We start from the raw sequence: 27,066 nt of genomic DNA on the forward strand, positions 1-27,066 counted from the left end.
CTGAGTTACTACCGAGAATACTGTGCCAGGGCATAACATTCATTCCAGAGACGCGCTGTATAATAGTCGCGGTGAGCAAGGGAATGAATTCCTGGGAACAAGGTGAGTGGCGTCGATCAGTGTAATTACAATTCTTCTTCCAAATTGTGCACCAATGAATAGGAGAATAATCTGTCTTTCACCAGATTGTCTACTTATCCCATGCAGCCGGACTTTATGGTGAACCCTTAACAGACGCTTAAGCATTTCTTCACGAGGACGTAAGTACTTTCTTACAGACATCGAGGGGCTCAGTTGGTTAACTCGCTTGCGCAGCGTAATGACCCGGGAGTCTCTCACCAATGCGGTCGCTATGAGTTCAAGTCCAGCTCATGCTGGCATCCTCTACGGCCGTACGTGGGAAGGTTTGCCAGCAACTTGAGGATGGCCGTGGGTTTCCCCCGGGCTCTGCCCGGTTTCCTCCCACCATAATGCTGGCCGCCGTCGTATAAGTGAAATATTCTTGAGTACGGCGTATAGCACCAATCAAATAAATAAATAAATAAACACAGAGATCGAATTAAAAATATCTGCTCCTTTTAAAGATTATAACTTTTTGGTAAAGAGATTAAACGTCGTACTGCATGAATGAGAAAGCCTCTCACCAAAGCGATCGCTGTGAGTTCAAGTCCTGTTTGTTCTGGTTTCCTCTCCGGTCGTACGTGGGAAGGTCTGCTAGCGAATTGCGGATGGCCATAATGCTGGCCGCATTCGTTGAAGTGAAATATTCTTGAGTATGAATGAGTGTAAACAACAAATCAAATAAATAAGTAAACAAACATTGTGCTTTACTCCTTAATTGCCTCGACTTCAATGTCATGATAGTTATCACAGTAAAGATAAATACAAGCGACCCAGTATGTAAATCGGGGATATTTGTCTATTGACATCTAAACACGTGGTAATCATGAAGTGTATTAATATTTCGGCCTGCGTTTAGCGCCTTTATTGACGTATGGCAATAATGCTTGTTACCATGTCGGTCAGCTGAAAACGTCTTTACATAGGATAATAATGACGCTTGTTATTTTTTCCGTCAGCTGAAAACGTCTTTATATATGATAATAATGAAGCTAGTTATTTCTACGATCAGCCAAAACGTCTTTACGTATGGTAATAATGGCGTTTCTCACTACGTGGGCCTGTTATTATCGTTTTATGTATGTTAATAATGACCATTCTTACACTTATCATCTTGTCTTATGATAATAATGGCGCTTGTTACCCTGTCGGTCAGCTAAACACGCCTTGATATATGGTAATAATGACGCTTGTTTTATGTCGGTCAGCTGAAAGAGTCTTGATACATGGCAATAATGAAGTTTCTTACACTTATCATCTTGGCTTATGATGATAATGACGTTTGTTATCATGTCCGTCGGCTGAAAACGTCTTGATATATGGTAATAATGACGTTTCTTACACTTATCATCTTGACTTACAATAGTTATGATGCTTACTCCGCTATGTGAGCCACAGAGACTAGGAAGGTCAATGAAACACAAACATCACAAATCCCACACACAAGCAAGATATACCGATTGTAAACAAAGCCATAGCGAATTCTGGAGTGCACTGACATCGTGTGAGGTAGGGTTTCATAATACTATAAAACTGGAACGGTGGAACGACTGAGCAGCTTGTACTATGTATACAGTGCTATCAAGAGGTCTTGAAACTGCTGGATTAGCAGCGTGAGTCTACGTAACGTGACACTCCTGTAGTAGAAGAGATCAAAGTGTTTGTGTCAAGGTTGTGTATACGAACACTATCAGTCCTCGATCTCCATGTAGTGTGTTGTCACAGAGCACATGGACCGCCCCTGTGTCCACTCTACCTACAGATTTTCACTAGGCTTATTTATTTATTTATTTGATTGGTGTTTTACGCCGTACTCAAGAATATTTCACTTATACAACGGCGGCCTGTATTATGGTGGGAGGAAACCGAGCAGAGCCCGGGGGAAACCCACGACCATCCGCAGGTTGCTGACTGACCTTCCCACATACCGCCCGGAGAGCGCTGGGCTTATAATTCTCCAAGGTTTTTAGTACTTACACGTCTTTCTCGCACTTACAGGCCATAGATTTATAACTTATATCGCTAATGCAGTAAATACGACAGCGAACACAAGAGATTTAGTACGCTGATATATCTAAATCATCATGCTTGGCAGACTTTTTATTGTCTTAACACTTAATGCCTTATAACTTATTTTATTACTCGTCTATGTAAGGGCAAAACATATGACTAGCCGCGGCGAATATACCTAATCCAAACTGTATTTTAGCATCCATGGGATAAAATTTGTAAGGAAACAGTGTGTGAATTTATGTATAGCAAAATGTTTTTGAAATAAAACGAATCAATAAATCAATCAGTCGTAAATGAGTTGTGAATCTATGCGTCGAAATAGACATTCTTATACCACCCCTCAACGAATAAGGACGTTCCGGGTCAGTAATCGCAAGGCCAATTCCCAAAAAGAAAGCTTAACACAAACTACCAAAGAACTAAGAAAGTCTTTAAAGTACAAAAATAGGGCGGAATCATACAAAGAGAAGTAGACAACAGTTTTCAATGATGTAGGAAAGAAGAAGTCGATGTATAATACCAATAAACGGGCTGGTGATCATTTCAAAGTGTAAGTTAATGAGCAACGTGACCGACCCCAATGGACTACTGACAGACCAAACCCGACAAAGCTCTGTCATGCAGTGACGATATACATCATTATTCTATTTCACGTTAAATAAAGCCATTGTTCTGGCGACAGCTCAAAGTCCACTGTAACGAAACGTGTTTTACGCTCAGTAACAGCTCACGTGTAATTAATAAACAGGCTGGCCCAGGAGTCTCTCACCAATGCGGTCGCTGTGAGTTCAAGTCCAGCTCATGCTGGCGGCCGTACGTGAGAAGGTCTGGCAGCAACCTGCGGATGGTCGTGGGTTTCCCCCGGGCTCTGCCCGGTGTCAACCCACCATAATGCTGGCCGCCGTCGTATAAGTGAAATATTCTTGAGTACGTCGTAAAACACCAATCAAAAAAAAAAATAAAATAAACAGGCAACAATTATCAGGCTGAAATGAGGTATGTGTTTATTTTACTTCGGGGGGCTATTCATTACGCGGTTACTCAAGGGGAGAATACGGGAGTATACACGCCCACCACGGGACCTTGCTGTCCAATGAAAACGGAACCCTTTTGTCTTGTGGTATGTTAAGGACGACATCAGTGTTTTTACATAACATACATTATTTATACGCAGGCATACTCCTGCTAATTAGCCTGGGGAAAATTAAACGGACCTTTAAGGACATTCACACGGAGATATTCTTATACTGTTTACAGACTAACTGAGATACTGTTGTGACATTAATGAAATGAAATACTGATAAACTATAACACAGATCAAATGGAATGACGATGAATTCGTTAAAACAGACAGTAGAATAAATAGCAAAAATATAATGAATGAAATTAATCAGTTTTGTAAACATTCCTGAGGTAAACATCTCAAATGATTTTGGATAAAACATGGTTACATTCAGTGAATGCACTTCAGTAAGAAACTTATCGTAACGATTTGCTACATACATTGTTGTACTTACAGAATCAGCCCCCTCAGCCCCGAGACAACAGGCACTACCAGTTTACCAAGAATTGAAATAAAAAAAAAAATAACAATCCACTGTTATTTGCCTAAAAATCAACTTTTGAAGTGGTTTCAGAGAATACTCATGGGTTACAGCCCGGGTATAGCCGAGTGAAAATGCAACGGTCATGTCAAGAACGACACGGGGTTGGTCACGGAATACGTTTTACACGGTTTCACAGAAGAACTCACGAGCAGCAACAGTTTCACAGGAATGACTGACAGGAATATTCTGCAACACCGGACATAATCGTGGGACATCCATGCCACGATCCCAGTCCCACCATGCCACGATCCCAGTCCCACCATGCCACGATCCCAGTCCCACCATGCCACGATCCCTGTCCCACCATGCCACGATCCCAGTCCCACCATACCACGATCCCGGTCCAACCGGGCCACGATCCCTGTCCCACCATGCCACGATCCCAGTCCCACCATGCCACAATCCCGGTCCCTCCATACCACAATCCCGGTCCAACCAGGCCACGATCCCTGTCCCACCATGCCACAATCCCGGTCCAACCAGGCCACGATCCCGGTCCCACCATGCCACGATCCCAGTCCCACCATACCACAATCCCCTTACCACCATACCACAATCCCGGTCCCACCATACCACAATCCCGGTCCCACCATACCACAATCCCGGTCCCACCATACCACAATCCCATTACCACCATGCCACGATCCCAGTCCCATCATGCTACAATACAAAAATCTAGTCTGATAGGTGGTCTCCCTTTAATGGAACGGTGTGGATAGCATTTATTTTCACAATTCAGAGAAAAAACTCGGCCTGTGATTGGTTGATCCGCCTTGAGTAAGCTGCCGTATTTGCTGAACAAGTCTAAAGCGCACGCGCCAGCAGATAGCAAAGCATTGCCTCAAAGATCAATATTTCCATCGCCCATCGGTTCTGTGATAATAATGATCATCTGGACGAAATATATTAGGCCGTATATTCACTAAACACGCTGGTATAACTATATCACAGCCTTAGTCATGCTGGAACTATCTACGACCTCTGCGATTCGCTACGATCTTTTTGATCGTGGTCGATCTTGGCTGATTTACCCGATTGAAACCCCCAAAACTTCAATTTTTCAGCGATATAGTCACCTGATTGCGTGATAAATCAAAAGGACTCCGTGACACTTTACATGCAATGCATGAAGACCTCTCCGGCCGTTCACCGGAAGGTCTGCCATCAACCGGTTTCCTCCCGCCGCCGTCGTATAAGTAAAATATTCTCGAGTACGGCGTAAAACACCAATCAAATAAATAAAAAAATCAGTTAATGCACGAAGATCATTTGCGATGCTAGAACGGAGACTCGCATGACAAAGTCCATCTGATTAAGATTACTCATAATTATATAGATCGTAGCTGATCGCAGCTGGTTTTTATGCCTGCACATGATTCACGTGCGACCAGTCTATTCGTGCTGCAATCGCAACCCCAAGGGAGATAATTCAGTGGGAACGTAGTCTTTAAACACGAAAACTGCGTGAGTGTTTGTGACTCCAAACAATAACACTTCTCACTGTCTATCCTGTTTCTTTTTCTTCAGGACCCACAATGGCACGGCTGGTCATTCTGTTCTGCATTGGGCTCGTCTTCAGCGCCACGCAAGGTATATGTACTTATTTATTTATTTGATTGGTGTTTTACGCCACACTCAAGAATATTTCACTTATGCAACGGCGGCCAGCATTATGGTGGGAAGAAACCGGGCAGAGCCTGGAGGAATCAGGGTAGATGTAATAAGTAGGTATATAGGACTACTAACGAGCATGCCTTCACCTTAGAGTACCGAGCAATTCATTATAGTTAAGTGTTGTTTACGAATGAAACGGTATTGTCTTGTCAAGTACAAGTAGGGCCTAACCTTCGACAAACAGGCTACAATAATAGTCAGTTCTGAATCCTCGCGCAAGAGAAGCGTCATTTGGACGCGTACCAAGACAGAATGTACGTCATACCAGTGAAAAGATAGTCTATCAGGCGGTTGGTAACATTTTGTGGAGCCGCCAACAGAACCCAATATACTCTGTTATATGTATGTATGTGTGTATGTATCCCATTTTGAACCATTCTGATCTGTACCATGCAGTATTATTCTGTTTTTGAACCTTTCAGATCAGTACCACGCGGTATTATCCCGTTTTTTTTAACCTTTCTGATCAGTACCACGCGGTATTTTCCCATTTTTGAACCATTCTAATCAGTAGAACGCGATTCATACTTGTCATTGTCACACGTTTTACTACTTTAGTTACAGGAGATGCGTCGCTTGACTTTGCCACATTGTCAGATCAGTTTTGGTCCTGGACACTGCATACATTTCCAGAATTCGCCACAGGCTTTGGGTATAGCGAGTATAACGATCAGCTCGAGTCCTACAATCTCACCGTGCATGCGCTTAGAAAGGTACGAGTCTGACTTTTTCATTGTGTGAAATCTCTATACGACTATCTAGAAAAAATTATTTAAAAAAAGGTACACTCACGCATGTGAGAGTGCATCCATGGCGGTAGAACAGAAGGAGGCACTAATCGGGCTAGATATGGTTGACTGACCCGCTGACCGCATGCTGGTCTATTGAGTTATGAAAAGTCTTAATATGCAGTCCTATCCCGCTCTGTTGTACACTACGCGTTACCGAAGATCATCTAGACTTGCCCAGAAAGGGAGCACATAAATTGCCTCTATATGTAGCAAGAACGGTTGTAAATTGCATATAAAATGATCTTTGAGCACATTTGATTGACAGCTGTATGAGACTTGGTCAGGTTGTTGCAGTGATCTGAAACAGACCGTACTGTAAAACGATGTTGGCGTAATCTGAAATACTTTCCGCTCAACTGAGAGAAAAAAATCGTGTGAACGTAGATAACATATCAAGTTATTGACTGCTTAAGTGAATTGGAGGTGGAAGAAAATTTTCAGAGAAATTCAGTGTTAAAAAAATCCCAAAAAGGCCCATTTGATTAACATTAGAAAAACTGATAAAATCAAAATATTGCCTGTCTTTGACAGAGTACTGATATATACTTTCCGATCAGCTTTCATGAAAAACCAAAAGAGCAAAATGAAAAGTGTATACGTACCACGTCGTAAGCGCGAATTCCGAGTTTTTGGAAGTAATGCAAGAGTTACTTCTGTAACATTTCCTCTCTTCCTGTAATGCAAGAGTTACTTCTGCAACATTTCCTCTCTTCCTGTTTTTATCCGAGGTTTAAACTTACATGTACCTGTTGATAACAGAGGAAATGCAAGTTTTGCGTGCTTGGATGGAGTGATGCACACATGTAGACTGTCAGGCCTGTTGCTCAGCGGCTGGCATTGTCAACAAAATGTCCACGAGCTTGACTTAAGTCTTTATCAAATCAGGCTGTTCCGCCTGCCACTGCCTGTCGAGAGCGCTTGCGCTGTGGCCTGACCAAGCCAGACAGTATCAATCTCCAGTAACTACAAAGCCCTCACCCCACTCACCAGCGATGTCAGAGACGTACATTGAACACTTTGAAGCCTCATAGTTGTGCCTCAATCTATCAATCTACTCTACCTCCATGCTGCACCGTAACCCAAACTGTCAGCAAATTTGCTGTATAATAATACGCCTACTCCATTTCTATAACTGGAATTATAATTTTTGTTTGCCAACCCATCATGTTATATCGTCTTGAAACGAGCCTAAATTAATCGGGAAAGGTAACGACAAAGAGATAAAGAGAAAACACCACAAAGAATACGAAGGGAGACAACTTTTGTAATACAGCTGAAAGTGCAAATAAACTGAGCAAAATTATGTTAATGTAAACCAGCTGACTCCACATATATAATCATTGTTCCTTCATTTAAACAAAACATGTATCAAACAAACAGGACAAAAACATATCGACTACAGCTGTGTAGTTAGACAGGGAATTGTTGTTCCAGGGGAGACACTTTTCTTGCGCAACTTTGGCGACTTTGGTCCAAGCTGTGTAGACTGTTGTTCTCCTGTAATGTATGAATAAAACGTTGGATATAAAGGTATGCCAACAAAACGTCATCGTAAAGCCATGGATGAACAACAGACAGCACAGTTTAGGAAAGTACAAGAACACACTAACGCTAAGTATATGTCAGATGAAAAACCACTAAACTTTGTCCATAATTTTTTTAACCCAGTAAAATGCATTTGAAAGTTTGAATTTTACGGTGGCCAATTTTGACAATTTTGGGACCAGTGACATCACATCAGAATTTTGCCACTTAACTCACATAGGCTGCTACATTTCATCAATAAAAATGCATATATATGTAGATCTGTGAATACATTCACCGTATGAACCTTGAAACGAGCTATGTCAAACAAAAATGTGGATGTGACGTCACTGTATGGATGTGACGTCACTGAGACCATTTGGTTCACTGCAGACCACCGTACAATCTGATCTTTTAAAATCATTTTACTCGGTTGGAAAAAAAAAACAAAAACAAAAAAAAAATAAAAAAAATAAATAAATCCAACTATTTGATTGGACAGTTTTTAATGGTGTTTAAAGATATACTTGTTAACGTTCTGTATTGGTTTTCTATGTGGAAGATTAGAGACGCGTTTCACAGTTAGTTGCTAGCAGACCACACTGATGATTTCTTTGATGTATTTCAGGCTAAAGTGGAGGAGTTTCTTGACAGACTGAGAGGCATTAAGAAGGACGAATTGAGAGCAGACGAACAGCTGAACTATGTCATCTTGGAGGACGCATTTAACACTTACATTGAAGGATACACATGGATGAAGTAATCATTTGATTCCATTCGGTTTTTTGATTGATTTGTTAATTAGATTGTTGATATACACTATCTAGACTCAAACCGTTTTCACTTATACTGTGGCGATTAGTTTTTGAAATGGAATGAAATTTGTTGGGTTGGTAATGGCTGACAGGAAAGTAAATTAATTTGATGATCGAGGTTTGAAATCAGCTTGATACGATCCTTGGTACAAAAACCGCTTCTATCCTAAGTCTTCTACGGCCGTAAGTGGGAAGGTCTCCCAGCAACCTGCGGATGGCCGTGGGTTTCCCCCGGGCTGTGCCCGGTTTCCACCCACCATAATGCTGGCCGCCGTCGTATAAGTGAAATATTCTTGAGTACGGCGTAAAACACCAATCAAAAAAAAAAAAAAAAAAAATCTTCTACCTGAAAGAGTAGATTTCTGTGCAATTTATGCGCATTTAAACTGGTTGGATTGGCCAGTTTCAGAACTTCACAAAAGATATAATTTTATTAGTCAACACGGAATGATACCCTCAGAACATGTTAAAATAAACACCTTGCAGTCATGCGAATTACAGTAACATAGATACAACGGGATTAGATCCCCTAACCTCAGTGGGAAATCAGGAGAAATCTGTATGTAGAGGTGGTTTCTTTACTTGTTTTCTGGACAGAATGTGAAGCAGTAATTGTTAAACAACAAGTAAATCGCAAGTGGCCTCCATGGCCTAGTGGTTAGAGCGCTGGCGCAGCACAATAATTCAGGAGCCGTTCACCAGTGAAGTCGTTGTGGTTTAAAGTCCAGCTCACTCTGGCTTCGTCTCCGGTCTGCCAGCCCTACACAACTTGTGACTCCATGGCAAAAGTGTGTAGCTATTAACCAGTTAGAATGAGTAGAGGTTTTCAATGGCTGTAATGTCTAAACAGATTATGACTGGAAAGTGTGCGCGCAGTTTGTGACAGAGTAGAGAGTGTACACCTAGACAGGTTAAACATATGTAACTAAATATGGTTTATGTAAAAAGAAACTAATTTAGGACGAGCAGTAGACCTCTAAACATAAAAGAAGTGAACAACGTTGAATGTGACGAAGCCGAATGGTTAGCGTGCTTGCGCTGACTCGAGGGCTTCTTACCGATGTGGTCTCTGTGAGTTCAAGTCCGGCTCATGGCTTCCTCTTTGGACGTACTTGGGAAGGTCTGTCAGCAACCTGCGGATGATCGTGGGTTTCCTTCGGTCTCTGAATGGTTTCATTGTACCATAATACTGGCCGCCGTCACACAGGAGGAAAATTCTTGAGTATACGTCAAAAAACACCAGTGAAATAATCAACTAGAATCTGACGATCTGAAGCACAAATAACCACCATACACAGTTCCTGCCATAGGTATTGTAATCTGATAAAAAAACAAGCCAGAGAACCCACTGCAAGAGGAATGTAACAAACCGTTTGGTTTTATCGTTTTCAGATTCGGGGGTCTAAATCCCGTCAGTTTCATGAATGGTTTACAGAATGAGTGGAGGAATTTGATGAATGTTCCCTTCAAAACTAAACCAGATTTTGAAAATTTCATAACACGAATCGGCTTGTTGAAAACACGGGTATGGTAATGAAATTGTCGTTCATTTGTATTACATCAATATTACGTCATCCATGCATATTGCATCATACATTTGTATTACGTCACCATGCATATTGCATCAAACATTTGTATAACGTCTTTCCTGCATATTGCATCATACATTTGTATTACGTCATCCATGCATATTGCATCATACATTTGTATTACGTCATCCATGCATCATACATTTGTATTACGTCAGCCATGCATATTGCATCATACATTTGTATTAAGTCATCCATGCATATTGCATCATACATTTGTATTACGTCATCGAATTGTCTTGTACGCGTATATTGACATGCGAGTGAATTATGTCATAAATGTCCTACAGTCATATTCACGTGTGTTACGTCGTACGTCGTCATGTGCATGCGTTACAAATGAAAAGCTGCTAACTGATTACATTCATTACGAACTGGTACGCCTGACACAGTATTCTTAAGGCGATCGACGTTTTGATCAATTTATCCCGCGGATTTTGGACAAATTTGTTGAGAGTGCCCCTCTACTGGTCTATTTCATGATTCATCTTTAATAATTTATTATAAAATAAATTTTAAATAAATAAAATAATAAATAAATAAAAGTACTAAATATGTTTCACCCTTTTTTCTCAGTTGGCGGAATATACCGAGTTGTGCCAAGAGGCTGTTCGTCTCAATCGGACACACCATTGGGCTTCCCTGGTTGGTTTTTGGATTGTACTGTATTGCCTCGATACAATTGTCAAAAGCAAAGTACACCTGACGAAATGACTCATTGTTATACAAAGCTTAACAGAAGAACTAATTAAAGAAAAATACCGTTGTGCTACGAGCGCACGCAGACGTGTGAAGTGTATGTCCTAGCCAATCGCTGTAGATTGTGGGCTGGCTCAGATGTTAAAGTGCTGCTTCACTGTGACTATCTGACCCAAGAGTAAAGAGGTCGCGATGTTTGTCATGGTTTACTTGGGGCGCTCCGTTTTCCTCCACCCGTGAACATGATCTTCATCATTCCACTGAAAAATTCTTTATCCCATTAAATACCAATGGGATAAGTAAATACCTCTGAGGACGACATCCAAACAGGGGGCCATTACAAACTGGTGTTTTCAGCTGCGTCAAAGCAACCGACACAAATCAAATAAAATTTATTTGTTTATTTGATTGGTGTTTTACGTTGCACTCAAGAATATTTCACTTCTACGACGGCGGCCAGCATTATGGTGAGAGGAAACTGGGCAAAGCCAACGACCATCCACATCCGCAGGTTGCTGTCAAACCTTCCCACGTACATTGGGCTGGAATCAAATCAGTAAATAAATCACTATAAATCACTGTTTAGAAGTTACACAATGTGGATATTTTATTTTTCATTCCTGCAGGCCAAGGTGCCAGGTCAGATCGACGCCATCTTGGTGGAGGATCCATTTCACTCTGCGTTCTATGAACCTTTCAAAGAAACTCTGGAGAATCTTACGACTATATCACAAACAGAAAAGTATATATACTGAAATAATTATTATTTGTAAAAATGTATTTGATAGCTATTTGATTTCGTACACAAAACTATTTATTTTATGTGACAACTGTTAGGTTTGGCAGATGATCTCAAATGTAGAGGCTGATGGTAATCAAACACGCATGCACAAGAAATATGCAAATATGCAAATATGGAAAATGATACCCTGAACTTTTATTCAGTCACTATTTTGCCGCTTATGTAAATAATGTGTATTATTGCTAACAGTGTTCTCGCTATTACGTATTACACTTTCTGGATACATGTTTTTCACAGATTCTAGTATCAAAACTTAGCTGAGACCATCCGGGGCTTCGAACCATCGACCACATGGTCCGGTCGCTAATAGCCAGCAATACATTCAACTGTCTAGACAAAAAAGGCCTAAACAACCTCACCAATCTGATATATTATTTATAAAAAGCTGCACGCACTTCTGGAAACTGTACTGAGTCTGCTTTCTTCCGAGAAAATGTGTTACGTAGCCGCTTGATATTGTGCCTTTATTAAGTCTGGCAGAAACTACGGGAAATTTATGAATGGGGCGATTATTCCGATGTGGGAATCTCTGTAGATATAAAATGACGAGTGGCCAGTCTGAGTAGCTACAGAGGCTAAAGGGAAATACAGCTTCAAATTGGAAGAAGGAATCGCCAGATAAACTGATGAAAACTTAAAACGTTCACTTTATATCTTTAGACTTTATATCTTTAAACTTAATGTCTTTAGACTTTATGTCTTTAGGCTTTATATTTTCGATTTTTATCTTTAGACTTCATTCAAACTTTATATCTTTAGACTTTTTGTCTTTAGAATTTATGTCTCCAGAATTTATGTCTTTAGAATTTATGTCTTTAGACTTTGTGTCTTTAGACTTTATGTCGTTATAACTTTTTCAGAATTGTATTATCGGCTTATGGATCATCCTGCTAATGGCAGAATACTCTGACGTCACATCATTTTTTTTGTAATCACCTACATGTACATGCGTAATTTTTGCAAACATTGTTTCAGTAATGTTTTACACACCGGTTATATGGTTCCTTAACGTTAAACTGCAATGCTCTCAAATGCCGCGAAACTTGTACTTAATCGTCTTCTTCAATTATTACACAATTAAGATTGTGGCAATTATCGAACGGAAAATGTACATCGCTTATGCCTTTTATGATGTCACTGGTGGTGACTGTCATCCATGTTTCAAAACATGTAACAGTTTTAAAAATTTGTGATGTTATTCACGGGCAGATGAATGAACCGGGACCACTTTTCATTTCAGAGAGGATTTCCGGTCACGTGCTCTTGTTGCTATTAACACCGGTGTCCTCCATCCTTTCCGGGATTTTAAAACTTTCCTGAAGAACGTGAGAATTATGTTGTCCCTGCATTTCTCTCTGGATGATGTGTCTTTCTAGAATCTCTTCCTTTTGAAAATTGGAGTTTAAACTAATTGATTTGCTTTTTTTTATTTAATTGTTGTTACACGCTGTACTCAAGAATATTTCACTTGTATGACGGCGGATAGGATTATGGTGGGACGAAACCGGACAGAGCCCGGTGGATACCCACGACCATCCGCTGAAAGACCGAGTTTAAACTGATGAAAACGAGTACTGTTATTTCAAAAATGTAGAATGCATGTGACAACCTTTCAAATGATGTGTTTTATGCATGAAGAATATTCATTCAAAAGAATTCCACATTCTTCTTGCCAATGCTTATCCATTATTTGTTACAAAAATATATATAATACATTCAGAATTCAAAAGAATTTAAAAATATGTTGAAATTGACAACTTAATTCGTACCACCAATAATTGATCTCCTGCGGCAAGTCTTAAGAAGCAGTGGCAAACACCCGGCTGACGTATTAAATAAACGCCCATGGCAACATGTAGTGAAGAGATACGTCATCACGGTGAATGCGATTGCGGTATCGTTGATGCAGCCTTGTAAGAACTATTCCAGCTTTTATTTCTACTTCTCTGCCCGCCGTAGGACTACATGCCTTACAGTCGCCCAGCTGCAGGAGTGGGTTCATGGGATCAGGGTAGGGACTATTATGAGGCGTGTCTCAAGTGGCAACTATCGGTAGACATGACACCGGAAGAAGTCCATGCGCGCGGTGAAAGCGAAGTTCAAAGGGTTAGCGGAGAAATGATGAAGGTTAGTACATATTGCTATTATTTATGTGATTTGTGTTTTACGCCGTACTGAAGAATATTTCATTTATACGGCGACGATCAGGATTATACATGTAGGTACTGCCAGATAAGGAGATACTTTATTTACTTATTTATTTCCCATATGTCAGGCCAGTTTTGTCCGCCGATGAAGGGAAACCTCTGCACTTCGCCAGGTGCCTGACAACCTTCCTTCCACAGAGCGACATCCGAACCAGCTTCAGTCAGCTAATATACATCCTCACGTGAAGAGCTAACTGTCCAGGAACAACCCATTACATGCATCGACGGGCGAGGGACTGAGACAGTAGTGTTTCCGACGCCTTGGTGGACGGGGGACTGAGATAATCATGATTCATGCGCCTTGATAGGCGAGGATAAGACAACCACGATTTAAACGCCTTGGTGGTTGAGGGATTGAGATAATCCTCATTCAGGCGCCTTGGTGGGCGAGGATAAGACAACCACGATTTAAACGCGAGGGACTGAGATAATCCTGATTCAGGCGCCTTGGTGGGCGAGGGACTGAGATAATCCTGATTCAGGCGCCTTGGTGGGTGAGGGACTGAGATAATCCTGATTCAGACACCTTGGTGGGCGAGGGACAGAGGGAACCATGATCCAGGCGCCTTGGTGGGTGAGGGACTGAGATAATCCTGATTCAGATACCTTGGTGGGCGAGGGATTAAGATAATCCTAATTCAGGCGCGTGGTGGGCGAGGGACTGAGATAATCATGATTCAGGCACCTTGGTGGGCGAGGGATTAAGATAATCCTGATTCAGGCGCCTTGGTGGGCGGGGGACTGAGATAATCCTGATTCAGGCGCCTTGGTGGGCGAGGGACTGAGATAATCCTGATTCAGGCGCCTTGGTGGGCGAGGGACTGAGGTAATCCTCATTCAGGCGCCTTGGTGGGCGAGGGAATAAGATAATCCTCATTCAGGCGCCTTGATGGGCGAGGGACTGAGATAATCCTGATTCAAGCGCCTTGGTGGGCGAGGGACTAAGATAATCATGATTCACGCGCCTTGGTGGGCGAGGGAATAAGATAATCATGATTCGTGTGCTTGGTGGGCGGGGGACTGAGATAAACCTGATTCAAGCGCCTTGGTGGGCGAGGAATTGAGATAATCATTTTTCAGACACCATGGCGAGCGATTCATTCAGGCACCTTGGTGGGCGCGGGACAAAGAGAACCGTGATTTAGGCGCCTTGGTGAGCCAAGGACAGAATTTGTTACAGAATATCTTTTTTTAGCACCGTCAAAATGTTTCAATGTTCATTTGGGTCAGTCTGATGCAGTTTTTGAGTCGTTTTTACGACCAAAGAGAAAGCCAGCGTGAGATGGACTTGAACTCACAGCGATCGCATTGGTGAGAGGCTCCCAGGTTATTGTGCTGCGGCCGTGGGCACGGAGGCCCCCAAAATGAACAATAATTTAGTCAACCACTAAATTTGAATTAATTAAAAATAGAAAATTTCGCGTTCTAAAATGTTTAAAAAATTCCACAACGCCTGTTAACAGAACGAATACAGTTGAATATCATTACCTAGCCACTGGTTTGGTTACGCTAGTGTGTCATGTTAGCTATCTTGCGTGACGCTGATGACAAACGGTACGAAACGTCACATAGTTCTAAAATTAAGTGTTTATGTGATAGAAATGTGAGGAGAACGGAAAGCAAAAACACGAATCAGCCCCAGAAAACAGTAAAGTATAAAGCTTAGGTCCGTTTGGCGGGACGAAAAATTAATACCGTGGCAAGAAGAGGAAACATTATTACCGTGACAAGGAGTGGAGGCATTATTACCTTGACAACAAGTGAAGGGGTTACTGTGACGAGGAGAGGAGACATTATTACAGTGACAAGGAGTGGAGGCATTATTACCTTGACAACAAGTGAAGGGGTTACTGTGACGAGGAGAGGAGACATTATCACCGTGACAAGAAGTGGAGACTTTATTATAACTGTAACACCAAAAGGGAACATTTCCATGCAAAGACGAAGGGATATTATGCCAAAAGGAAGACATAGAAGATTACCATGATAAGAAGATGAGACAGTATTACCGTGACAATGAGTGGAGCATTACCGTGAATAGACGAAGAGACATTATTACCGTGACAAATAGAGGAGACATTATTTCCGTGAAAAGACGAGGGGATATTATCGCGAAAAGAAGGGGAGATTAATTATTTTTCCTTTAATGAGTTGGACTTGCAATAAGTCATTAAAGAGGCAAAAGTAAAGAGAAAAAAACATTTCAGAAGAACCAATACAGAAGAAACCTTCGTAAGAATAATTCGCAAGATAACCCAGTGTGCGGTTTGTTATTAATATTTCGGTCTTTTAATGCGCCACCTCCTTTTTAAAACACCTGCCCGCTATTCACAAGTCTACTCTCATGAGGATTCTGTTTCTCTTGTAGGTGATGCGGTCTCAGGATTTCCATGGATCTATTTCCGAGTATTTTGAGAGTTTGAGATCACAGGACCGTTTCAAGTTCCCATCCGGAGTACGTAGATTATACACTCATTGCGCATATATACGCATCTTTTCGTCACACTTTCTGCAAACTTACATGCCTTAACTAACATAAACCATATTTGGACCACAGAGAACAAATAGACCATGTCTGTTCGATGTTGTTATTCATGTTGCACGGTGCCAACGAAACAAAAATGGTCGTGGGTTTACCCCTGGCTGTGCCCGGTTTCCTCCCACCATAATGCTGGCCGCTGTCGTATAAGTGAAATATTCTTGAGTACTTCGTAAAACACCAATCAAATAAATAAATAAATAAATAAATAAATAAATAAATAAATAAAAGGGGAAAGGGCACACCAGATTTCACGTCTTTATGTTATTCCCATATATGATGGATGCATTCAATTTGCGGCAAAAGAAAAACAACTGTAGCCCAATTGCACATGTATATAAATTATACATCTATAAAGTACTCCACGAGAAGTATAAAAAAATAATTTTTTGTGATGTACCCCAACTGAGATATCGCAGTTAAGAGTAAGGAAAATGACGTACAATGAAACAATCAAAGGCGCCACCATGTTATCAGTTATAACCAATCAGGTTCGAGTTATTTCTATTATCCGAGGATGTGTCTGTTTCCGCTTAGCCTCACCCGAACCCTGTTCTTTTTTCTTGTTTTTTTTTCTTTTAACCATTTTAAGTGGGGTACGAGTGACAAGACATTGTGGCCTCGTAAGAATTCGTGATTAATGTTGATCAACAGAGATGGCAAGCACGTCAGAGATACATTTCTGTGGCCATTGAAGTCTGTTTCCATCCATCTTCCGAAAAAATTCAGGTTATATTATTTGTCGTCTTTTCTTGTCAACCGAAATTGTGCCTTCCGGGCACTTTTGTTCGGATCAGATAATGAGCAATACATGCCACGTAGTCAGGTATAAAAATAGAAGGGCCTTTTAATTTACTACTAAGAGTAAATAAAACGTACACGTGATACAAATATAAATTTACTTATTTATTTATTTTAATTGGTGTTTTAGGCCGTTCTGAAGAATATTTCGCTTGTATGGCGGCGGCCGAGGGAGTCCGGGGGAAACCCGCGACCATCCACAGGTTGCTGGAAGACCTTTCCACGTACGGCCGGGAAGGAGGCCAGCATGAGCTGGACTTGAACTCACAGCGTTTGCATTTAGGGCGACGGCTCCTGGGTCATTGCGCATTTAGGAATTGGAAACGATTAAAATATTTCTATCATTTCTGTTCTAGGAGGCAATTATAGAAGAGTACGAAGACATAATATATCAAAGGATCAATACAAAACTTGGCATGATATTCAGCAAGATCCCCGATGCTCCATTAACGTAAGATTCGCCACTCGCTACTGATAAAACACGAGTGGATGGACCTTAAACAGACAGGCGGACGGACGGACGGACGGACGGACGAACGGAGGGAGGCAGAGACGGACGGATGATCACTGAATCCCACGGACTTATGTTGACTTTGATTGGCTGAATGGTTGTCTAATCAAAAATGGAGTTAACAAGCGAAGACAAATAATAATTAGAACTGGCCTATATCAAAAATTGGGAAAATTTGGAAGATTTCCATTCCTTTGAAGACGAAAAAAACTCTCCACGTAATTTAAGATTTTGTAGTTTTAGATAAAGGATTTCTATGGTAACGAAGCTCTCGTTTCAAAATTCTATTTTTACACCGCAAAAGCTTGGCAACTAATCCACGCAATGGATATTAAAGGCCTCATGTACATATACATATTATCTCTAACACATTTTTCCAGATTTGTGGAAATCTTTTGAACACTGGAGGAGGATTTGCACTGACAAGATAAAGACAGACAGACGCACAGACAGACAGGCAGAGACGCACACACAGAGAGACAGACAGACGCACGCACAGACAGACACATGCAGAGGCGGACGGACGGACTGATCGCTGTATCCTTCCGTACATAAAGGCATATACCGTACGGTTTGCCGGGCAGTCGGTTTGCGTGTACCATAATATGGTATAGCTAGGTATTTTTGCCAAGGTGAAGTAAGGACGGGGACGGTATATCTGACATATCTCTTGGGGCAGATGTGAAGGATCAGATTTCTGGTGAGATATGCCGGTATTGGATATGTTCTGCTACAATATGGTTACGGAAATCACATCAATGTGGCCTGAACGTATTGTTAAATTCAATGTCAGACCCAAACAAAACAAATTAACAAATCACTCATAGTAAATTTTCACCCTTTATTGTACATGTATTTTTTGGCGTTAAGCCGTAATCATTCATTAATCCTACATGTATTTGTGGCGTTAACGCTAATCATTTATTTATACAACATGTATTTGTGGCATTAACGCTAATCATTCATTCATCCCACCTGTATCTGTGGGGTTAAGCCATAATCATTATTCATCCTACGTATATTTGTGACGTTAGGCCGTAGTCATTCACTCATGCTACATGTATTTGTGGCTATAAGTCGTAATCTCTCATTCTTCCTACATTTTTTGACGATATCTAAATCTATTTGTGACGTTAAGCCGTTGTCATTCATTCATCTTACCTGTATTTGTGACGTTAAGCATAACGATCCATTCATCCTACATGCATTTGTGATGTTCAGCTATAATCACTAATTCATCTAGATGTACTTGTGGCGTTAAGCCGTAGTTATTCTTTATCCTATATGTCTTTGTGACGTTAAGCCGTAACCATTCATTCATTCCGTATGTATGTGTGGAGGTAAACATGCTTATTTATCCTACATGTATTTGTGGAGTTAAGCCATAACCATTAATTCACCCTGTGTGTATTTGTGGCGTTAAGCCGAAACCATTAATTCATCCTACATGTATTTGTGGCGTTAAGCCATAACCATTAATTCACCCTGTGTGTATTTGTGGCGTTAAGCCGAAACCATTAATTCATCCTACATGTACTTGTCGCCTTAAGCCACAATCATTTATTCATTCAACATGTATTTGTGGCGTTGAGCTATAATCGTTCATTCATACTGTATGTGTTTGAGGCGCATTATGGTTATCATTCTTTCATCCTACATGTATCAGCGGCGTTAAGCCGTAATCATTCATTGAGCCTTCTTGTATTCGTAGCGTCAAGTCGTAATCATTCATTCATCCTACATGTATTTGTGGCGTTAAGCCGAAATTATTCATTAATCCTACGTGTATTTGTGTCGTTACGCATATTCTCTCATCTACCCTGTATGTATTTGTGATGCATTCCAGAGTGGCCGCTATGCCATATGACGGTAGTAGTGGATCTTACAGCAATGGCGTCTTTTACGCCAACGTCATGAGGCCAAATCTGACGTAAGTATACACGAGTTTCTCAACACTCCTTTTGTGAGGATTAACAGGTCTCCACCATCTTAATAAGTCTAATCACTACTGAACATGTGAAACGAAAATACTCTCAAGTACCGCTTTATTTATTTTATTTACTTATTTATTTGATTGGTGGTTTACGTCCAACTCAAGAATATTTCGCATCGACGGCGGCTAGCACTACTGTGAGCGGAAACCGGGCAGAACCCGAGGGAAGTCCATGACCATCCGCAGATTGCTGAGAGGCCTTCCCACGTACAACCAGAGAGGGAGCCAGCATGGGCTGGACGAACACACGATCGCATTGGCGAGAGGCTCGCAAGCCACTGTGCTGCACCAGCAAGTTAACTGCCTTGGCTATGGAGAGACAAATACCATTTTGTGTTATATGTATAACGAGCCATCCATTAATAGCTATCACTTATTTTTTGGCAGGAATTATTAATTTTATATAACATCATAAAATTTTATGATTAATTTCAAGAATTTCAAGGCATAAAGATTTATTATAGAGGTCATTCACAACAGTAGTTTTGTACACATTCAGAAATTCCTTCGACCTGATGTCTTTGGCACTCCACGAAGGTAATCCAGGTCATCACTTCCAGGTAACGATAATAGGAAAAATATATTTATTTATTTCGTTATTGGTGTTTTATGCCGTACTAATAGAGAATATTTTACTTACATGATGGTGACCAGAATTATGCCGGTAGGATAAAAACATGCGAAAAGACTAACGGCATAATTAGATTAACTGAATTCATAATCATTTGCTAATTAACTGGAAGCTCATGGGGTTTGAACTTTAGGTGTCAGGGTACGGCATTTAATAGCCAACAACAATTGTCACCTACTGGACAATTCGTTCAACAGGCCTCCTGCATTTAGGGTAATACGTTAAACTATGCATTACAAATTGATGATTAGAAACAACTCTAATCTTCGTTGAGAAATTACTAGTAATCTACAACAACTATTAATATAAGTGGGTGATGATTATGTATGTCCGGTGCTAATACTAGAGCCCATGGTAAGATGCTCGAAAGGGTATCAGTTTTCAGTGTTAAAACTGAGTGTTAGAAAAAAAAAACCCATGGGGTATATCTAGGTAAAACGATATGTAAAGAAAACTTTTAAATCGTTTATGATTAGATCTATGAGATTTTCCGTGATTATAACCACAAGTCAATGTGCATTAGAGTACGTACATGTAGATCTATCCCCACTATTTATGTACTTCCGATACTAGTTATTGAAAGTTAATACAACTTGATAGATCTTAGACATCAGCATATGCTTGATAAATAATAAAGGCTAATAGCAACAACAATGATTAAAATAACACCAATTATCGAATACTAAATGCCAGGACCTATCAGTTCAAACGAGATAAACCATGTTCTCGGCATTCCCCTGTCGATGCACCACAGAGAATTCCCCACCCTAAAGTTAAAGCCACCTGGAAATGATGAAGACTTGTACACACACACTCATATCTAGACAATTCACAGCTTCGCCGGGAGAAACAGGTGATAAATAAAAATGGGGCTAAATTTGCGAAATGCTGATTTTTGCAGTTTTATGTACTCACATATCCAGCTGAGTTTATTCAGATTTTGAAATAGGCACATTCTGACACAAAGAGTTTCTCGCCTAATGGCATTATTTTTCATTTTTTGTGGCAAAATCATAATCAAGGCCTATGTAGCCTTTGTTAAATTCTCTTTGTCCTGGTTCTTTACACCTCCAGTACTCTCCTGACGTGACAACATAGAGTGCTAATGATTGGCTCAGAGAAGCTATGACATCACTGAAAAACTATGAATAAATGACACAGTTTGAGATCTGAAAAATTCTTGTTTCACGTCGAGATTTTACAAGGTCTTTTGGAATGGACAAAGTTTAATTATGTATGGGACGATATTTATATACACTGAAACTGCAGTGTATCGAAAGATACAGTTTGGAAGAACCTGTTACTTCAGACTCAAAACAAAGGAACGGTACTTTCAAAGATTGAAAATATCAAATATTTTGTAAGCTTTGGCATTCTAAACTGAATGACCAATAAACATGTGTTTCGAAATGTAGGGAGCCTCTTGTTGAATATTGAAAACCAGTCTGATGTTTTGATGCAGATAAGCTACATGCTACAGAGGTCTCTGCCAGTGTACAGGAAACGTCTACCAAGCCAAGGCTTCCGGGTACCATTTGGCTTCCCTGCACATACGGCTTATATTGAGGTGAGGCTCCAGAGGTACACCACAGAACTACCAGAACGGCCATACACCACACACATATTCTCCCCAAACAGAAACTCACAGGTGGCGGGCACATGGTGGTGATCCCAGTGCTGAGATGAACGACCGCTTGTGATCTGGTCTTCTGTTTGCTGTTCACTTTGTAAAAAAAATTTGTGTGAAAAGAGTCAAATCCGTTTAAATATTTTAATTCTAAGGTGGGCTTTATAGACCATACTATTAGAGTTTAGGAACTCTGACGTCACAGGAAGGTTTTCCCATTCTAATCACGACACTGAATGTTTGAATAACTCTTTTTACCCATGACTAAAATAATGTTCCTAGAAGTGGTGAACGTCAGCAAAAAGACCGGGAAGTGACGTCAGAGTTCCTAGATACAGTTAGTATGGCTCATACAGCCCACCATAGTATTCAAATATTTCATTGACTTTCCACACTCTTAAATGAAAGTATTTTTACGAATAGTTTTCAGTTGTCTAAATGATGGACCTTACTTGATATTTTAGCTTTTTTTTTACTTTTCAGTTACTGACATTGCCAACATATTAATTTCTAAATTAATTATCCTACCTTAGCAAAGGTATTATTTGAAAATTCAAATATGCGTTTGTCTTTGTCGGAATACATATCGTTCATAACATTTGATAATACGAACGTTGATGACAATGAAAGGCGACAATGTGTTTGTGCTAGCCGTTGTACATGTCCTCAAAATTTCGGGGCGGAATTTAATCAAATTTGGCTTCAAGCTTAATGGGGTAACTTTTCGCGCATTGGCGGCTGGGGCCCAAGTTGTGTAAACCAGTGTTCTCTAGCACTGCATGAGTAAAACCTTACCAGTTTGCCCACTTAAAGGCAAAGACCTCTCTAAAATAAAGTATATATCAGATGAAAGACCATTAAAAACTGTCCAGGAAAACAGTTGGGTTTAGTTTTTTTAGAATTTTTCTAATCGAGTAAATTGTGTTCATATCTTACGGTGATCTGTTGCGATCCAGAAGGTATCATTTGCGTCACATTTATACTTTTTGCCTGAAATAATTCGTTTCATGCTCAAATCGGCGAATGCATTCATGGATCTATATGTATATGCATTTTGAATGATGGAATTTAGCAGCCTAATGTGTGTTAAGTCACAAATAATTCATGTGACGTCACTGGTAGCCTCGTGGTCAGAAAAGGCCACAAACAAATTGTAAAAAATAAATCCAGCTATTTTCTTGAACACTGTTTTTCACTTTCATCTGATACATACTTGATTTTAGTGTTTTCTTTGCCTTTAACGTCGTCGCAGAGGCAGGAATGGACAAAAGACAACACGTTTTTGATCCGAATTAAGCGGGAGACCTAAACGAATTTGGTGAGTGTCGGATTGACTCTGCAATTCTGGTTGGTTATTTATGTCTGCAAGATATCACTAGCAATGCGGAACGAATTTAATTAAGTTTGATGTATCAGAGTGAAGAATGTCATTTATTATGGTATGGTACAAGAAGAGAAATTAGCTATCATATGCATATAAACACGCAAAACCTTTGCGTATTTTACATGTTAATCCAGTGATTAAATCCAGTGGAATGGGTGAGTTTCGGGTTCGAACTCTTTTTTCGCTAAAGGTAGAAAACGTCCAACTGTATCACGTGACATAAAATGTCAAAAATGTTCCTTTAGAAACTTCATTAGTTCACAAGCGTTTACCTCCTCAGTTTCCTCCATCTTTCATCTACTATAAACGATTTTTAGTGAAACTTCATTGAAATCCAGACGTTTTTGACATGTCACATGACACAACAGGGCATTTTTTACCTTTAGCGACAAAAGAGTTCGAACTAGAAACACCCCTATGCTTGATATTATCTTTTCCTGGGTACGTGTGAGTCGGGCACACATACATAACATTGCTTCACTGTTTTCCTCAGGGATGGGCGCTGTATGCAGAGGCTTTGGGTGAAGAAATGAGGGTGTACAAGGATGATTACGAGCTGTAAGCTTTATTCTTCATTAATATTTCATTTCTGACAGGATTGGTGTTTCACTCATTTTTTTCAGAAGAGAGCACAATAAACATTTGCAGGCAGACAACCTCGCAAAATATTGTATAAATGGAATAATGACACGGCTTGACTTATTTACGTGATTAGAGTTTTACGCCTTATGCTCAATAATGCTTCAATTATGCGACGGCGGCCAGCATTATGGTGGGAGGAAAGAACACGGGTTGAAATGGATCATTCTGTTGTGCAGAATTAACGCAAAGAAATCAACTTGATATAAAATTTGACTAGCTGATTGAAAGCATTCTAGCCTGATTTCTGTAAAATGGTTCCTGTTTCACACAAAAAATTGCTCGGATTTGGCTGAAGTAATATCCCTTTTCATTTGCAGAATGGGAAGGTATTCCCGTGAGATGTTGCGAGCTTGTCGCTTAGTGGTTGACACCGGAATACACGTGTTAGGGTAATAATTGCCTAGACCTTATCTTGTTTCTCTATTACTCAAAGTGTTTTGGACGCACTCTGTGTCTTGTATATGTTTTACACAAAGTGTTTTGGGCGCACACTGTGTCTTGTATATGTTTTACACAAAGTGTTTTGGGCGCACACTGTATCCTGTATATGATTTACACAAAGTGTTTTGGGCGCACGCTGTGTCTTGTATATGTTTTACACAAAGTGTTTTGGGCGCACACTGTGTCTTGTATATGTTTTACTCTAAGTGCCTGGGCCTCACGCTGTAAAAAGACGTGAAAGGTTTGGGTCTCGTATTTATTAGACTGCTTGCATTGTTTATGTTCGATTTTGCCTAAAAATATGAATTCACTAGTTCGCCCAAAGTACAGTACAGCTTTTGAATATGGTCGACGTGATTGAAATGTGCATTTTATCAATTATTTTTTACAATTAAACCAGGTCCAACACAAACATAGCGTGATCAGAATACTGACATTTCTTCTCCTATGATCTTGAACATAAAAAAAACAGTGCGTGCACTATATATATACTATAAAGAGTAAAACAACACAAAAATTTGAATATTGAATCCTTTAACTTTCTGGGTGATCCGCGTCGACATATTACAGAAAGGCACTTAGACAGCGTGGCCTATTTTAATCTTAAGGGGACATTTTCAAGATGGATAAATCGTTGTCAAAATTTTAATTTTCTTTGGGATTGAGAAAAGAACTAATTCGATCCATTGAAAACTAATCTCTTTCAGGTGGACGCGAGAAGAAGCCATCTTGTACATATCCAACTACACTTCATATTCAAGACCGGAAATAGAAAATCAGGTTGACAGGTACATAACGTTTCCTGGCCAGGCTTGCGCATACAAGATCGGTGAGCTCAAAATTTGGGAACTGCGTCACAAGGCGGAAAAGGAGTTGGGTAGGTTATACTGTTGGCTATTTTTTGTAACAACGAACCTGTGTTAACGATTGTGTTGGAATCTGGTCATTTGACGACTTCATACATCTTCAGCACGCATAGATAATATCAATGAATACGGAGTTATACATTCAATTGCCGTATACATATCTCAGTATGTGGGAACGTCCCGCACCAACCTGCGGATGGTCATGGGTTTCCCCTGGCCTCTGCCCGCCTTTCTCCCACCATAATGCTGGTTGCTGTCGTATAAGGGAAATATTCTTTTGTATGGTTTAAAGGGCCAATCAAATAATTAAATTCAATAAAAAAACTCGCCTATTTCTGTCTAGAAAACAAGTCATACTTCATTTGTTATCATATTATTATCAAGTCATCATGTTATTGTTTATTAAATGTGATGAAGACACAGCATTTTTCATTGATTCTAGGTCAATCACGTTTGATTTTTGAAACTTGATTTTGCTTGAGTTATGATACCAGAAGGGGTGGTAGCCGTTGCTATTTAAGCATTCACACGAACAGTTTGATGTCAGGCATTGTCTACTGTGCGTCACAAAGCGTAGATATAAAAGGAGGGAGCAATAACTTTCTCTGTAAAATCAACTTGCAGTCTGTGATATTTCGTTTCAGGCAATAACTTCGATTTGAAGGATTTCCACACGACCATTTTGGATTTGGGGAATGTTCCCCTTCGTTTGATGGAGGAGGCTGTTGACCACATGATAGAGAGAGTGAAGGGCCGATCATCGCACGGCAATAATGACCAATCGTCGACGAGAATTTTAGTTTCTGCGGTGCTGTTGTTTATGTTTGTTACCGGAACTTAATGATCGCAACAGTAAAGCAGCTCAGATATATCTGTCAAAAGGATCACTCGCATTCCGTAGACGTCTTCCGCAGTTCAGCTGTGGCGGATATCAGGAACTATTTGTTATTTACAAGAGGGCACTAATTTTCTCTATTGTTTACGTAGTAATTTCCTCAATTAAGTTCAAACTGAATTATCTTTATTGTCAAACTTTCAACTGGAATAGTGACTTAACTGCGCATGTAGCTCAACTACGTAGGTACAGCGTATCAAAATATCATAGGTTGACCACAATTTCATCTTTCAACTACAGCTGATGAGAATAAAGTCATGGCATCAAGTCATCATGGTTTCACATTAGGTAGTGTGGCTTGCGACTCGACTAAATATCTACCACTTAGGTTTACTGGGGCAAAAACATGTGTCTTTCAAATGAGTACATGATGACAATAAACATTTATCATATGCCCTTCTTACCTGTACATGCGCACTGGTTTTATCGTCCAATGCAAGTCCTCTCAGTCTCAACTCCGACTCCAAACCTATTTGCTGGAATTGCTAATGTCTAACCTGTAAAATCATGCTCAGGTTCACCTTAGATTTATTTATTTATTTGATTGGTGTTTTACGCCGTACTCAAGAATATTTCACTTATACGACGGCGGCCAGCATTATGGTGGATGTAAACCGGGAAGAGCCTGGAAAGAACCCACGACCACCCGCAGGTTGCTAGAAGACCTTCCAGGTACTGCCGAAGAGGAAGCCAGCATGAACTGGACTTGAACTCACAGCGACCGCATTGATGAGAGGCTTCTGGGTCATTACACTGCGCTAGCCCGCTAACCAACTGAACCACGGAGCACCTCCCCCCTCCCACCCTTAGAGATTAAATGGTTATCTATACCGATTCAGCCAGATCGAGGCTCAGTTTTACGCACATTTTCTGTCCTTATGCATATGGTTATACG

General features: G+C 40.4%; 1 protein-coding gene across 3 annotated transcripts; it reads left to right on the top strand.

Moving 5' to 3' along the window:
• On the top strand, positions 1-26,504 carry LOC135479485 (uncharacterized). 3 transcript variants are annotated; one of them, XM_064759335.1, is made up of 18 exons: positions 1-102; positions 5,268-5,330; positions 5,973-6,127; positions 8,358-8,488; positions 9,937-10,069; positions 10,710-10,778; positions 11,459-11,574; positions 12,875-12,959; positions 13,594-13,761; positions 16,210-16,296; positions 17,538-17,632; positions 19,539-19,622; positions 20,185-20,245; positions 21,761-21,883; positions 23,821-23,885; positions 24,287-24,358; positions 25,118-25,287; positions 25,921-26,504. In XM_064759335.1, the coding sequence occupies exons 1-18, from the start codon at positions 84-86 to the stop codon at positions 26,115-26,117; spliced, it is 1,893 nt and encodes a 630-aa protein (XP_064615405.1). In that variant the 5' UTR covers positions 1-83; the 3' UTR covers positions 26,118-26,504. The 3 variants fall into 3 exon arrangements, with proteins under 3 accessions (XP_064615405.1, XP_064615406.1, XP_064615407.1); XM_064759336.1 differs by having other exon boundaries at positions 21,779-21,883; XM_064759337.1 differs by lacking the exon at positions 1-102 and adding an exon at positions 153-260.
• The last annotated feature ends 562 nt before the right edge of the window (positions 26,505-27,066 follow it).

The sequence above is a fragment of the Liolophura sinensis genome, chromosome 12 (assembly GCF_032854445.1).
Source record: "Liolophura sinensis isolate JHLJ2023 chromosome 12, CUHK_Ljap_v2, whole genome shotgun sequence".
NCBI lineage: Eukaryota > Metazoa > Mollusca > Polyplacophora > Chitonida > Chitonidae > Liolophura > Liolophura sinensis.

Excerpts from the sequence above, each read along its gene's own strand:
- LOC135479485 (XM_064759335.1), top strand. Across the intron at positions 10,070-10,709 it reads TCGGCTTGTTGAAAACACGG|TTGGCGGAATATACCGAGTT; the intron begins GTATGGTAATGA and ends CTTTTTTCTCAG. Across the intron at positions 25,288-25,920 it reads CAAGGCGGAAAAGGAGTTGG|GCAATAACTTCGATTTGAAG; the intron begins GTAGGTTATACT and ends ATTTCGTTTCAG.